General features: G+C 40.8%; 1 protein-coding gene across 1 annotated transcript; it reads right to left on the reverse strand.

Annotated features, from left to right (window-relative positions):
• Positions 1-5,829: 5,829 nt before the first annotated feature.
• On the reverse strand, positions 5,830-9,070 carry LOC144518896 (CD209 antigen-like protein C). Its single transcript, XM_078251769.1, has 7 exons — positions 8,900-9,070; positions 8,720-8,797; positions 7,397-7,486; positions 6,702-6,818; positions 6,420-6,610; positions 6,168-6,280; positions 5,830-6,091 (listed from the first exon to the last, which is right to left on the reverse strand). Exons 1-7 carry the CDS (start codon positions 8,925-8,927, stop codon positions 5,959-5,961), a joined length of 750 nt encoding a protein of 249 aa, XP_078107895.1. The 5' UTR covers positions 8,928-9,070; the 3' UTR covers positions 5,830-5,958.
• Positions 9,071-16,932: the final 7,862 nt, after the last annotated feature.

Raw genomic sequence — 16,932 nt, forward strand, 5'->3', positions numbered from 1 at the left:
CCCAAATCTACGTTTGGTGTACCGAAATCATTGTAAAGTAGAGACACGGTGTCTTACATCTCTGCGTCTTTTTCCTGCCTCCGTGCAGACCCAGATGGTAGCCGATATTTAGCCTAGTATGATTGTGATTTATGTATGCCTATTATAAAGAAACAAATAGTCTGTAACTTTTTAGAATTTGTCACATACTATCGGAAAAAGATTTTGCGTAGTCTGTTTCTTTGTGGCACTTAGGCCTTTTTTTGGCCGTTATGTGGTTTATGAACACTTAATCTACCTGTGGTTGTCTTAAAATAAACATACATTGTCATCTAGAAAACCCATTCTGGTGCGTCAAGCTCCTTGTTTTAACAGACATTTTGATTATGCATGTATTGCTAATAATATATAATTTACATTGGTTGCACTATATAAATAACATTTTAGTTTATATGCATGCATTCACACAGATTTAGATAGGCCTACTTTTTTCATCACTGGTTTTTGGAGTTCCCTGTGCAGGCCATGTTGGGATAGGCTTAACGTGAAAAAGCTTAACGTGGTTTAATGTATCTAAACAACGATCAATGATCACCAATTCATAACCACTGAAAACTGTCAAAAGACGAACCCAAAGTCCAATTATTATAGGTATCAAAGTTCAACTTGAATTGAAAGCCAACGAATAGTAGTGGGTCTTAAGCAAGGACTTGAATGTTTCAACGGTCCAAGATGTTTTTATATGAATAGGTAAACTATTCCAGAGGTTTGGAACAGCCACTGCAAAGGCTCGGTCACCTTTATTTTTTAACCTGGATCTGGGCACATCAAGGAGCATCTGATTGGAAGGCCTCAGTGCTTTGACAGGTGTGTCAGCAGAGATTTGAATGTTGAGAAGTGTTTGGCGATCATAAACGAGTAAAGCAGAGACATCTTGACAGTATGTACAGATAAATAGAGCGATAGCAAACAGCAAACTAAGCAGACGAGACGGAGACAGGCGACGTGCCATGCACACTGGCGCCATCTTAATCCGTCTAAGATTCGCCTTTTTCTACATTTGTGTTATTTTTCCTCTAGTTATCAAAAATATAATTTCTTTTACTGCCTTTAATCCACTATTAATGTAAGATCCACTTTTGTAGTCACATATTGAGCTTCCTCTTCAAATACAGCCTAAATGCAAGTAAAAAAGTAAAAAAAAGACAAACATAGTTTGAGCATATTAATGGGAATTCATTCTGTACCACACTCATTCAGTTAACACAAGTGTGCCATGTTGGTAAGCAAAAAAAACAGTTTTTATGTTATTACACTTAGTGATTTGTGTTTCATATCCTGATGTAACCTTGTGGGAGACAACATTTCCCTTTTGGAATATGTACCAGTCTAATTGTTTGACATTAGTTCTTAACAACAATTAAGAACAGTTCTTGTTTTCGCATAAAACTTTTCACTTCCAGAAAGATTACTCCTTCCTTTTTACTTTGACTTTCATCAGAGGAGTAAAGAGCAGTGGCGGTGCGTGGCAAATTTTACAGAGGAAGCCAGTGAGCTTAGTATGGAGATCATATTGCCTTACATAGGCGCCGATTTATGTTTTCCTCCGTGGGTGCTCACGGGCGCACGCCCTTTAAAAAAAAAAGTAATGAAAAAATGTTTGCATGTTTGTAATTTCTGATGTCCAAAGCTTTGCTCTGGAGTACCTGGAACAGTAGTTCAGTGTGGCCAAAAATGGTTTGAAAAACCTCAAGCATGAAAATGAAATCAAAGTCGTTCAATTTCTGTTTCAGGGCAGAGCAATCGCATCCTTATCCCATCCAGGCTCAGTCATGATCCGATAAAAAGCAATCATCAATGATGTACGTCCCTCGTGTACAGCATGCACGGCCCGGCTTTTAAAGTTCCACCGAGTGGTACTCCCACCAGGTACTCGGATACTATGGTCCACCTCAGCGAGTAGTGCTGTCCGTTTACAGGAACGGCTGAAGAACTTGTGGAAGCAGTCAAGAGAGGCAAAAAAGAGCTTTGATTCCTGGATGTTGCTTGTCCCCTGAGCCAAAACTAAATTAAGTTTGTGTGCATAGCAGTGAATGAACAGAGCATGTGGACATTTCACCTTGACGAGTGCCTGTACACCGCCTCTTTGCCCACGATGCCGCTTGCTCCATCGTATGTCTGACAAATGAGCTTCGTTTCAGGATTATAGTCAGAAATTGCCCGCAGCAGTTATGGCTTCAGCATCTCATTCAAGGCAACATATCACATATCATGCCCTTTTCATTTACGTAGTGGATTATGACATTATGTCAATTGGCACTTGCAAATGCTCAAATGTGACCCCACCTCCACCCCTCTTTGATGGAACTTAAAATACATGTGCTTGTTCAATTATTTATGATAAATCTGAATATTATAATGAAATGGACACTTAATACAATACATTATTAACATAAACAATGTACACAAATCTAAACTATTGTAATGTTGCTGTGGGACAAAGTGAGACTAGCCTCCAATCAAATGCCATGTATGTAGATATTATGTTTATATAGTGGATCCATACCAATAACACAACACCTCAACAGGCCACAACTGGGAAAAATGAAATGATGCTTGTTAAGCACTATACCGAAAATAAATAACAAATATACACTCTATGTAGTGCAAATAACGTAAGTGGCCTTGATTTCATAACGCCATACCTGTCTCTCTCTCGTTGACTGACTAGCTTGTGTTGTTCGTTGTGTGTCCGACTATGCGTGCTTTCGAACAACCACCCAACTCTACCTCTGATTGGCTAACCATGACATTTTACTCAACCTCAGCCAATCGTCAGCGTTTATGCGCTTGCGTCGTGCACTGCCCTCTAAGGGACCGTTTGGTATTTATGGAATGGACCACCGGAGGAAAATAGGGGAGGGTCATGTCTTTTTATTCTTTGCTGAGGGGAGGGTCATCCAACATTTTTCATTCCAGAGGGTATACTTTTGTATTCATGAAACAGCAACATTTCAAAGTGGCTTGTTTGGTGCATATTTTTCCATGTAGCTCTTAGTCTTGGCCCTCCTTCGCTACCAGATGGGTCTGACCCATGAGTTTGCTGGGGGGGCAGGGGGAGCTGCCCCCCTGGTGGCTGAAACAGATAATTGCATTGTTTAAAAAATGAGTGGAATAATTACGTCTGACATGATCAGATATTTTATAAATATCTTAAATAACACAAAACAACTAAATGGTGGTAGGTAATACATCTGATTTCATATACTGCTTTAGTAAAAAAAACATATTACCTGGCTGACGATGGGAGCAGCAGGACGTAAAAAACGAAAATGACTGTTGCACTAGTCTGGACATCTTACCGTGCCAACCTTGCAATAAAGGTTTCCTAAATGCCGTGTATATAAATGTGATGTCAGCTTACTAATTAATTGCGGGTTTTGTGTAGATTTTGGACTTTTATACGTTTATTCCACTTTGTTTAAACGGCGAAGTGGAGAGGCCTCGTTCACCTGTTTGGAACCGGCTGGTGAATGTGACGCTCGTAGGCCTTGCTGGATACACCGGGACCCTTTCTGTGGATCTACTGATCGCTGTGGATTACTTTTTTTCCATGTCATTGGATTACGTCAAAATACGGATCTTTTTTCTTAACGTGTCTTAACGTTTTATGGTGAGTTTGGAGAGGCATCTCAACAGAACAGTGTTCACCGTTACATTTTCAGCCACCGTCTGTCTATTGCGTTCCAAGACAGCCGTGCCGCGATTAGATTTCATAAGGGCGAATTGTAAAATTGTTACAATGTAATTTAAAATCTGCTTTAAAAATAAACATATGTGTTTTGGAATATAATGTTCATCTTCGGCAGCTTTACCTATGTGCTAAAATATACAATGACTGAGGAAGACTAGTGACGAGTCCATAGCAACCAGTGTTGAATTGTAATTTCCCAGTGTCCTTTGCTGAATGGTCTCAATGTTTTATTGTTTTATTTCATGTGAATACTAGTTTACTAGAGGAGTAACTTAGTATTTGAAGTAATACAGTAATGCAGGAGGGCGTCTGGTCCCCTGTGACGGTCTCTACTGGATGTGACTGTTTTTCAATTAGGCAGCTAATAATAACATGTTGTTGTGAACAGGAACTCTATGTGGGCATTACTGTCCGAAGTGTCATGTGTCAAGTGTTATAAGATGAGATCACAGGGGGAACAAAGTCAGAAATGTACACTCTGGTGGCCTAAAATAATGATATGTTAATAAACAAATGTTAGATTATAACATGGCTGTATGAAAAATAATAATACAGTATACTGTTAGACAAAAGATAAGATGCTCACAGTTTAGTTCTATTATAGATTATCTCACCAGCAGATGAGAATCAATAATCTTTTTTTAAAGTAACAGAGACTTTATGAAGGGATGTGGTGACGTTTACAGTGTACCAACTTAATTTAGATTTCCCAGATAAGTGTTTGAGTTGTAGTTCTGCTTTTAAGATGTCACAGTTGTTGATTGGTTAACCGCTAATGTCTCAAGTCTTCTCCTTTAAAGGTGTTATTTCACACTGTGTGTCTGCAGCATCTTCAAGCAACGTTTGTGTCCGGTTCCATTTTTGGATGACAAATAGATTACCGCTGCCCAAGGACGTAGGTTTTGTTTCAACATTAGGGGTGAAACATTACAACCGGGGGTCAGGGGGTCCTCCCACATAACATTTTCAACATCAGACACTTCATTTCACGGATTCTGGTGAATTTCTATGCAACAATATATGTTGCAAATGTCTTTATTCATGTAAAGGAAATTATTATTATTCTGTATTGTTCATGTACTTCTCAACAACAAATCTATTACAGAATGAGATCTTGTTAAAGCTCCAAAGTTTAAATCTACATAAAAGACAAGAAATCACATCTTTATTTCTCACGCCCTGTTGTGTTCTTTAACCCCTCGATATAGCACGAGTAGACACAGTTATTGTTTCCTGTTCATGTTTTGAGCCCCCTGAACGGTTATTTTACCTCTTTTGGGGAGTGGGTTGTCTTTCATAGAGGACAAATCGACCTCTTCTAAATATATGGGACATTGGACTTAAGTACAGTACCTAGAGTAAATGTACTTAGTTACATTCCACCACTGCCTCAGGACACTTTTGTTGTAAGGCGTTTTTCTAAAATCAATCTTCAAAATCTTTCCACTGTGACGACCTTTAGTCAACTTCTGCTTTAATGTTTGTTTTTGTGACTGTCATTTTTTTTCTATCTGCATCTCGCACATCCTTTTCAATTATGTTGTAACTTCCTGAATGATGTGGTTCCTTCAATATGTAAAAAAGAAGATGATGAAAACCATGTGTCACAGCGTTTTTATTCAATGTAATAACACATCACTTTTTTTCTAGACAGATGAATAGAAAACACTACATATTCATATTATTTAAATCTAAATGCTAAAGAAAAGATCTCTGGGGACATTTTGTGAAAAACAGGTGATGCAGTGCCTCCATTTTGGCTCATGAGTAGCAACAATATAACCTGTCACACAGGAAACAGGAAGCTGAGCAGTCTGTCTGTCCCTCTCATCAATCTGCTGATATAGAAATTATAAACATCACATCTCTAACAAAGGAGAACAAAAGCACATTCAGAGATATTAATAGTTAATAGTTTAGTGCCCCTTCAGGCCACACATTGTATTTTTCTCAGATTGTCAGTAGCCAACATCTAATTCATCTATACAACACATCTGACATGTACATGCACTGTCACAGACACACACACACAGCTTTGAAAAAGTAATCACTGTAAATATTTATGTTTCTCTTTTTTCATACAGTCATACATAATTTTGTATTTTTAATCATGAAAACAGAACATTTAAATTGTGACGTAGAAGTCTTCCCAGTTTGATATCTATAAGCCAGTTGATATTATCATACAGAGCATCCAGTAACCTTCTCAAGTCTGACTGCAGTGTTTAAAAAGATAAAGCCTTCTTTTTGCAGATCCATCCGTTTTTCTCAGCACAGCTCTCTGATTTCCATCTGAAGTCGTCAGAAACTACACACTGACCGTCAGTAGGAGGTGGAAATAGTTCACGGTATCTGACACTGAGGGAAGAACATGATGTTTAGATCAAGGCTGATAGATTTTAGGATTCAAAGTGTTTAGGAATGTGTCTCTTACCTTTCAGTCAGATCACTTCCATCGATCCACTTCCATCTCCCTCCTTCAGCTCTCAGGCCAATCCAGGATCTGTTGGCGTACCTGCTGTACCGGCTGTAAACATGGAGTGCATACTGACAAGAGAAAAACATTAATCAGAGATTTAAACACTATACTTTAATAATCACACTGATCTACGGACTCACAGTGTGTTCAGACCTAGAGAAAATACATTCAATTGCGTCATAAAAATTCCCACTGCTTCCTCATTACCTCATCCTTGTCATCATGTACAACGACCAAATCTGAACTCCGTTCTCTGCAGTCTTCTCGAGCTTCTTCCCAGGTTTTCTGATCAGGAGGATCATTAATCAGATAGCAGCTGGACTCGATGAGTTTAGTCTTATAGCTGGACCGGAAGACTCTCCAGCCCTTCTGACAAGCTCTACACCGTCTCTCTGAATCTACAGAGACCAACCAATACACAACATTACTGCACTGTGTTATTATTATTATCAGTTATTATAGGATGTAATTAATGGGATCTGAACATACCGTTATTTACTTTGGGGCAGTATTCATCAATGCTCCACTGAGCTCGACTGATGTTTTGTATTTGTCCTGTTAAGTTGTTCCTCTCAGTCTCCAGATCCTGGTTTACTGCAGTCAGGTCTGTGATCATCATAGTGATAATGCAGTTTAGTTTTTTTATCAATTATGCCACTTTAGTGTTTCACCTTATAATAAAATACATTACAGGATGGATTCACATGTTTCAAATCTATCTTAAAACAATAGTCAGGTGTTCATATGGACATTAAAACTGAGTTTTCTTGCTCTGATCATTCCTCCTGTTCATACTGGAGAATAATCTTTCTAATGCACTTCCAAAGTAAGAGACAGAGGACGAAGTCCACAGTCCTACTTCAGTCGTCTAAGTTTGCCAAAATATGTTTTTTATCTTTAAATATCTTTGTGTTGTTATCACTCTGCTTCAGAAATCCTGTCTGGGAAAACACAAAGAGTGAACTTGGTACTATAAAGGTTGTAACTGTACTGCTGAAGCCTCATATTAGCTTCAGATCAACTTTGGAATACATCTTTGAGCAGAGCCAGGATGAAGAGGAGGAAGGATTACACCGAGCAAAAACTGTTTCTATGAACATATGGGCATCTGACAGACTTGATAAAATGTGAACCTGTCCTTTAAGTAAAGACTAACAACAACAAGTTAAGACAGTGGTACTCACAGTAGATACGGAGGCCCATGATGACTAACAGTATCAGCCAACACACTGCTACCAGTAGAAAAGACTGAGAGAAGCAGTGAAACCTCTGGTCTGAGAGAGAAATAAGAACTCAGTTTACTAGATGATGTTGATTAATCAGTCAGAGATTAGATGATTAGACTCTATTGATCCCAAATTGGGAAATTTCAGTGCTACAGCAGCACAATATAAGACACACATACAGAATATAAAAGAAATAATAATAAATAAAACAAGAACAACTATTCAAAAAACAAAGAATGTACAAACGTATATAGAACTGGTGAATAAATAATGTACAACCTACTTAAATAGTATTTATAAAGATGTAAGTAAAACCTATGTTTGTGCAAGTTGAACTTAGTGCAGTATTGTCATCAGGGTTCATAATTAGCACCATCTACTAGCCACGTGCTGGTAAAATATGCAAGTGGCTGGTAGATTTGCTTCACTCACCAGCCAATAAAAACAATGGTAATCTATTGAATAGCTGGTAAAATTGCTATTTGGCTAGTGGACGAAAAAAGTAAATTTTGAACCCTGACTGTGATGTATATGAGTCTTATCTAACACTCACTGATGAAGTGTTAAAACCTTGTATTGCCTGTGGTAGGAATGTTTTTTTTGTAGCAATACTACAATCCAGGGTTTGATTTAACGTCATTATTGGTATGACAGTGATGCGGCTAGGACCGAGGTGAATAACTACCACACATAGAAACACCAATCTGCTTTATTAGCTCAATCTTGTTGTAACTGTAAGATATCTGCTGAAAAAACTAATTTTTCCATTGACACATTTAGTTCCTGTACCTCTCCGAAATTCATATTCAACTATTTTTTATTTTTAACATAGCGCCGAGTCATCGGCACAGCTGATCAAAACATTTCCAGTGAAAGTTAACTTCAGTGCGTTGTAACAAATAAGCCATTTAATCCGATGAATCTTTGATATACATGAGATGGAGAGCTTTTGTGTTCCATCGTGGTTCCTGATTTACATGAATACAAATGTTTCAAAAACTATTTTTCAATTCAGCTCTGTAACGTTGATACAGAAATGGCTGAGTAATATTTTAAGTGATGTCTGTGGTGTTCTCAAACGGCTCTGGGTGTGCCGTCGTGCTGATTGGAGCACGCCCTAAATGTCTAGTTGACCAATCAGATTGTCTCATCATTCGGATCTACTCTAAGTGTTACAGGAGAAAAATGAAAAACATTTTCAACCTTCAAACAATCACAATTTTAGCATCATCATTGATGAATAAATATCACGTTTAACGACGTTAAATGTGTGAAATGTACCTGGACGAGCTGCCACTTTCTCCACAGTGCATGCTGGTACATTAACATAGTCAGCTGCTGCTTCTTCCTTCATTTCCTCTGAAAGATAAACATCAAACACAAATGCAGACATCATCCTGGCACATAAACATATAGTAGATTTACATACAGACACATAAACATTAGAGTATTTTTAATTACCAATTTCCTCCTGTGGATTTCTGTTCATCCTGAACAAATGTTTAAAGTCCTGCTGCAGTCCTGTATGAGAGCTGTTAGGAGGGCGTCTGGTCCCCTGTGACGGTCTTTACTGGACTCCTACTTTGAGGATGTGACAGTTTTTTTTTTAATTCGGCAGCTAATAATAACGTGTTGTTGTGAACAGGAAATGTGGGCATTACTTTTCGAAGTGTCTTATAAGATAAGATCGCAGGGGGAACAAAGTCAGAAATGTACATACTCTGGTGGCCTAAAATGTTAATAAACAAATGTTTGATTATAACATGCCTGTAAACGTTGCCATTGGCGTTTTCATTTAATTCTGCAGCTAATAAGAACGTGTTGTTGTGAAGGGGAAGTACAGTGTGTGCATTACTGTCCGAAGTGTCTTAAAAGATGAGATCACAGGGGGAAAAAAGTCAGTGTCATAGTATCATAGTGTCTACAGACCACAAGGCCAACAAAGTCAGAAATGTACAGACTCTGGTTGCCTAAATAATTACACTAATTACAAAAATGTTTTTTTTGCTTTTGCTGCCAATGTGTCGTCATGCTACGTGTTTTCCGTTCTAATTTGGATCTGGATCTGGTATTTTGGTTCTATGTCCTGTCTCCTTGTGATTGTGTAATTTATGGTCTTGTTTTGTATTATGTTCTGTTTCCTGTTTTATTGTGATAGTCTGGTTTTCTGTGCTGTCTTGTCTAGTTTTACTTCCTGTGTTTTCCCGCCCTTGTGATTGCCTGATGTTTCTCACCTGTTTCCCAGCCCTTGTGTCACCTGCCTCTTGTTAACTCGTTACCCTGTTTATTTAGTCGTTTTCTTCCACTTGTCCTGCGTCAGATCATTTTGTGTTTGTTCCTGCAAATTTTTACCAACAAGCTAAAACAACTGTTGGGTTGTAGTCTAACTGTTTATCTTAGTTTGCCGGGAATCTTGAAATTTGGACACATTCTTATGAACTTAAATGCTGGCTGAGCGAGCCATCCTCTCCGCTGCAGCGGTAAACCTATGGATGTATTATAAGACCAAAACAGATGCATGTGGCTACTTAATATGCATGTGAATGACGCGACCATTATGTTTGCGTTCTTCATTCTTGATGATGATGCTGGTTGTATTATTTTGCAACAACATCGTTTCATTGCAAATGAGGCATACATGACGAATGCGTAGCCTGCTATTCTGTCCATTCATCATTAAAGCTGGGCTTTTCCACGTCAAATTTCAGCTTCAGCTTCTTTGACAGTGACATTCTTACCTGACAACAGCCGTTTCTTTCTGCAAGCATTTTCCACCAATCAGGACGCTGCATGTTTCCCTAATCACAGACTTTAACCGTCACTCCTCAGTGAACTGCCTCCTAGTCTGAGATCTTTTTCTACTTAAAGAGCCAGTTATCATTATGGAGTTTCCATGTTTTTTAGGAGGTTGCTCACACTAATACATGTAAAAATAAAATAAAAAATAGCATTAATTCTGCAAGAAAGTGAACATTTCGAACAAGAATAGGCGTATTAGGTATAAATTCATTTTATTTTCTTTATTTGAAAGTCCGCCCCCGGAGTGTCTGCTTAGAAACATTCTGGCCCTTGGAACAATGTAGTTGATGACCCCTGCCCTACAGGTTGTCTCATTGGAACTACAGGGTTAGGGTTAGGTTCTCCTTTAATGGTGTTAAACAACACTGTATGTGTAGCATTTTCCTACGCTGCTGCTGCCGTCAACCTAAAACACATTTGGTAACTTTATCAGCCTTTTCTAATTATCTCAACAACTGCAACTGCAGTTGTCTCGGTCTCAACCCCTCAAAGCCTTGGTCTTGCCTCGGTCTCAATACACTGTGAGTTTCTGTACGAGTGTGAGTTGATATGAGAGCGACACACACACACACACACACTGATAAGTGAAGGCGAGTCAGGCGTTAACATTTCGCTGACTGTCTTTGATGTGAGTCATCTTCCCTCTGCTGTCGAGTCCAACAGGAACACAGAGAAAGATCAAGTGAGACATAATGAGAACGAGAATGTTTGTCATGTGTAAAAAACTCCAACTCTGGTCATTTTTGGATGTTTTCACTTTAGTTTAAGAACGAGACGGTTCAGTGTGTCCTGAGAAAAGACAAGAATGTCTCAGGAAGAAGGGAGAAAAAAGGAAAGACCGTGAGGTTGGTCCAGCTAAATGTGCAATATATATATAATATAATGTGCATATACAGTGGGGCAAAAAAGTATTTAGTCAGCCACCAATTGTGCAAGTTCTCCCACTTAACAAGATGAGAGAGGCCTGTCATTTTCATCATAGGTACACTTGACAAAATGAGAAAAAAAAATCCAGAAAATCACATTGTAGGATTTTTAATGAATTTATTTGCAAATGATGGCGGAAAATAAGTATTTGGTCAATAACTAAAGTTAATCTCTATACTTTGTTATATACCCTTTGTTGGCAATGACAGAGGTCAAACGTTTTCTGTAAGTCTTCACAAGGTTTTTATACACTGTTGCTGGTATTTTGGCCCATTCCTCCATGCAGATCTCCTCTAGAGCAGTGATGTTTTGGGGCTGTCGCTGGGCAACACAGACTTTCAACTCCCTCCAAAGATTTTCTATGGGGTTGAGATCTGGAGACTGGCTAGGCCACTCCAGGACCTTGAAATGCTTCTTACGAAGCCACTCCTTCGTTGCCCGGGCGGTGTGTTTGGGATCATTGTCATGCTGAAAGACCCAGCCACGTTTCATCTTCAATGCCCTTGCTGATGGAAGGAGGTTTTCACTCAAAATCTCACGATACATGGTCCCATTCATTCTTTCCTTTACACGGATCAGTCGTCCTGGTCCCTTTGCAGAAAAACGGCCCCAAAGCATGATGTTTCCACCCCCATGCTTCACAGTAGGTATGGTGTTCTTTGGATTCAACTCAGCATTCTTTCCTTCCAAACACGACGAGTTCAGTTTTTACCAAAAAGTTCTATTTTGGTTTCATCTGACCATATGACATTCTCCCAATCCTCTTCTGGATCATCCAAATGCTCTCTAGCAAACTCCAGACGGGCCTGGACATGCACTGGCTTAAGCAGGGGGACACGTCTGGCACAGCAGGATTTGAGTCCCTGGTGGCGTAGTGTGTTACTGATGGTAGCCTTTGTTACTTTGGTCCCAGCTCTCTGCAGGTCATTCACTAGGTCCCCCCGTGTGGTTCTGGGAGTTTTGCTCACCGTTCTTGTGATCATTTTGACCCCATGGGGTGAGATCTTGCGTGGAGCCCCGGATCGAGGGAGATTATTAGTGGTCTTGTATGTCTTCCATTTTCTTATAATTGTTCCCACAGTTGATTTCTTCACACCAAGCTGCTTACCTATTGCAGATTCAGTCTTCCCAGCCTGGTGCAGGTCTACAATTTTGTTTCTGGTGTCCTTTGACAGCTCTTTGGTCTTGGCCATAGTGGAGTTTGGAGTGTGACTGTGAGGTTGTGGACAGGTGTCTTTTACACTGATAACCAGTTCAAACAGGTGCCATTAATACAGGTAACAAGTGGAGGACAGAGGAGCCTCTTAAAGAAGAAGTTACAGGTCTGTGAGAGCCAGAAATCTTGCTTGTTTGTAGGTGACCGAATACTTATTTTCCCGAGGAATTTGCAAATAAATTCATTAAAAATCCTACAATGTGATTTTCCGGATTTTTTTTCTCATTTTGTCTCTCATAGTTGAAGTGTACCTATGATGAACAATACAGGCCTCTCTCATCTTTTTAAAGTGCCCATATTATGAAAAAAACACTTTTTCTGGGATTTGGGGTGTTATTTTGTGTCTCTGGTGCTTCCATACGCATACAAACTTTGAAAAAATCCATCCATGCTGTTCTGAGTGAGATACGGTTTCTGAATGTGTCCTGCCTTCAGTCTCCGGGTGAGCTGTTCAAAATCGACACGGCTTGTGACGTCACAAGCCGAAACGAGCTGGCTAACTGCGACCGTTAGCTCGTAGGGTTAGCATGCTAACGCTAATGCTAACGCTAGCATGCTACCTCGTTCTAACAAAGCAAAGCACTGCTACAACACACACAAGTTCATCATAATCTACGAAAGAACTACTTCCATGTGCGCCCTCATTTAGAAGTCTCCCGGCTAATCCTGCCTTGCAACTGACTGAAGTTGGAGAAACAGCCTTTCTTTTACTGTCTATGGAGCTAGCTAGCTGACATGATCTACATCTGAGCTACTGAGCATGTGAGAGTGCAATCAAAGATAGTACAGAAGAAGAAGAAGAAAAGAGGTCTCACTCTGTAGCTAAAACAGAGACCAGCTGAAAGAGGATCTGCAGCAGTGAGAGAGAGCTGTGCAGTACAACAAAAATATGGTGTTTTCTGAAAATTAAACCATGTAAACCTATTCTGGTACAACCTTAAAATACAATTATGAACCTGAAAATGAGCATAATATGGGTGCTTTAAGTGGGAGAACTTGCACAATTGGTGGCTGACTAAATACTTTTTTGCCCCACTGTATCTGTCAACTTCAGGGACCCGCTCAGGTCCCAGAGCCGTGCTTTGAACGCCACGGATTACACCTTGTTGACCTGCAGGTCCCCCCCTCCTGGCCGGCTGTGGGTCTCAGAGGGGGGATGATGATAATGATGACGATGATGTTTCGATCGCTGCAGCGGATCGCTGATTGCTTGAGTGAAGAGCGGGGACACATCGTCATGGAGACGGGATGTGAGGCAGATTGAAGATGACAGAGACTGTGATGAGACTGAAAAGAGAACAGAGTTCCCTTCCTCCCGGGACACGCGGCGCTGCGAGTGTGTGTGTGTGTGTGTGTGTGTGTGTGTGTGTCTCGACAGATGCTCTCATTAGTCAAACATGGTATCCGCTATGTGAGCCTCATCGACCGGCACACTTCAACACAATTAACCCGACCTGCTCCATCTCCTTCAACTGTGTGTGTGCTTTTTACATCATCCACACTGGGGGAAAAACGGCTTAAAGAAACAGTTCAACATTTATGGAAAAAGTTTTCTTTCCAAGAGTGAAATAGTACTGTAATTGGTATTTATTCCATGTATTTATTACTGTCAGCACCACGTTGACTGCTGCTGTATAAGAGCGTTAGGATCCCCGTAGGGAGGAGGTCGGGGGGGGGGGGATGTTTGGCTCCTAAAACACAGGGCTTTCAATCCGGGGAGCAGAGTTCATGTCCCGGAAGAAGTTAAGGAGAAAACACAAGACTTTCACCCAGGAAACGGGTGTTCATGTCCCAGGAGTACTACTTAAAGGTGCTGTAGGTAGGATTGTGAAGATCCAAAAAATTTGAACATCGACAACTTCTCAGTCCCTCCCCCCCTTTACGCTAAAGCCCAAAACGGTCTCCTAAGCCCCTCCCCCCACAAGAGAGAATGAATGCGTATGCATGAGCAGTGATTGACACGCAGTTAGACACCCCCCCCGGCCCTGATTGGTGCATCTGAACAGGGAGCTGTGGATTTTTGGTGGAGCCAGAGGAGCTGGATTATAATAATGACCTGCTTCATGTAGTTCTACTGGAACATAGGGTCAGTTTCAGCTAATATGACAGAAAGTTAGTTTTATAAGTCTTACCTACTGCACCCTTAAGGAGGACGGTGTTTTTAACCCAAACCACCAATCTTCTTTCATTCCCGTTGCCGCATGACGCCCACCTTTTGTCGGCTAAACTCAACAGTAACGCTCTCTGAAACAGCCGTCCCCTCACGGAGCTCTGTAGCCGGCTCACAGTCACCTTTTCTCGGCTAAATGTAACTGTAAAGACGCTGAACTTAATTGTTGTGTGACCTGTCGGCGGTTGCTGTGATTTTCATAGGATGTCATATGAATTGTTGTGTGTACGCTTTTGCACGATATCATACGAAGCCGTTCATGAGAATGTGTTGAACTCACACATTTGCATCTTGCACTTTTCTTAAGTCACATTAATCATAGCAGTTCATTGGCTGCTGTGCAGGACACACACACACACACACACACACGCACGCACACACAATAATAGAGGCATTTTCGGCTGAATGGAATTAAGCCACTTTCTTTCTGTGATAAACTTTGATGCATTGGTGATTATCTGCACACATACACACACACACACACACACACACACACTCTCTCTCTCTCTCTCCCTGCAGATCTGGCGACTCGGCCTGATGATCAAAGGCTCAGATTTGCTCCATTGTGTGGATAAACACTCGGCTTTTCAGACACCCAGGAACATCCAACACGACAACACACACTCTGCACACACACACACACACACACACACACACACTCGGCCAATTTGGTCCAATCTTCCAAAGCCGCCACTTTGGCTATTTCGTAGCGAGAAAGGCTGCTGAAATCAGCGCGACCAAAGCACTAAGTAACGGCGGTTGTGTCCTCCTGAGCGCCCTGCAACCCCGGGATCATTATAAATCCATCGTAGTTCTGTGCTAACCTAATTGCAGCGCCACAGAGCCGCCGTGAAGCTTAAGAGTGTTGAAATCTGTTGAAATACGTGGCACAAAGTGAGGCAGAAGAGCCAGTGTAATTCATCTGAGGAAAACAGGGGAATCCGCCCTCGATGTGATGTTTCGGCGGCAGAAAGGCAGAGCGAAGAATCTTTAAGAGATGACATTAAAACTTCTCGTCTTTGCTCTGAATGTGTGTTTAATCTGTAATCTGTGTGACTTTGCTGAAATTCTGCCGCTCGGTTTGCACCATCAGTCATTCTGTCACACATCATTTACCCTCTGATGCTTTACAGCGCTCTGAAAAGTGATGTTCTGCTTCTTCACCGGCTCTAGTTTGGACTTTACTGTGTTGAATGTGAACAGATTTCACTGTAAGCTGCGCTGGGATTCATGCTGAAAGGGAAGCAACAAAAAAAAGTACCTGAAACAAAGACTTCAAAGAATTGAAAGTGTCCACTGAGTCTTATTAAAACCTGGTTGGAACTACATTTGTTCAGCTTCTGCTGGACGATTTAACAGGATGATCATTTGTGGGATTTTCTTTTGTAGCCCCCATAAAAAGAAGCGATTATAAACTCAGGGTTCAACGCTAACATTCTATATAAAATAAATTCAGAGGAGAAACGTCGAAAAGAAGTTTGAATAAAAACGTCAAAAAAAGTGTTACAAAATATCGAAAAAGTGTCAAACTTTGAAAGAAAAAAAATCGGAAAAAAACGGGAGAAAAGCCCTCATGAAAAATGTAAAAAAATTAGGTCCCCAAAAAAAAAAAAGAGTCAAGAAAATATGACAAAAGCATCAACCGCCGACTCAATTCTTGATTGGCCAACAGCACATTCAAATCATGATTATGATTCGATGATTAGAGCTGTAATCGGGCTTTAAAAGTTCGGCCCGTTCCCGATAAGTACATTTTGAACCCGTTTACAGCCCGACATTATTCAAATGTGCTCACGCCGAATGAGTCATTTCTCATTATGCACATGGTCACACGTTTGCCACACCTCAGACTTTGCTTTCTTTGCCGGTGCAACCAAAAAGTAATCGCCAGAGGCCAGCCTCCGTTTCACCTCCTCAGCATCCATTTTCACGCTAATCAAAATGCATCGCCTGACCGCTCACTTACCGCGCAACCCCTACGCAAGCCTAAGCCCGGCCCGAGCCCGCGTAAAATGATAGAAATTAAGACCGAACCTGTCGGGTCGTCCCGTCGGGATCGGGCAAAGATCTTTAGCTTTAGCCCGAATGGGCAAGTAGGTCGTTACATTTACTTACTGCGTTAACTTACCCCGGGCCGTCGGGAAACCCTTTTTGTTGAACCCTGTTAACCACATCTCCACCCAGGATAGTGGATCAAACAAGTTTACAGATCAGTTCTGTGAACGCAGGTGGCACGGTGACACGGTGGCACCAAACCGGACATCTTCACTGTGATAAGAAGACTCTCATCAACGCATTCTCATGAACAGGTTTGCATAATATCTTATGACAACTTACGCACAACAACTCGTATGATATCCTACGAAATTACAGCAACCGCCG

The sequence above is a fragment of the Sander vitreus genome, chromosome 6, assembly GCF_031162955.1.
Source record: "Sander vitreus isolate 19-12246 chromosome 6, sanVit1, whole genome shotgun sequence".
Classification (NCBI taxonomy): Eukaryota; Metazoa; Chordata; class Actinopteri; order Perciformes; family Percidae; genus Sander; species Sander vitreus.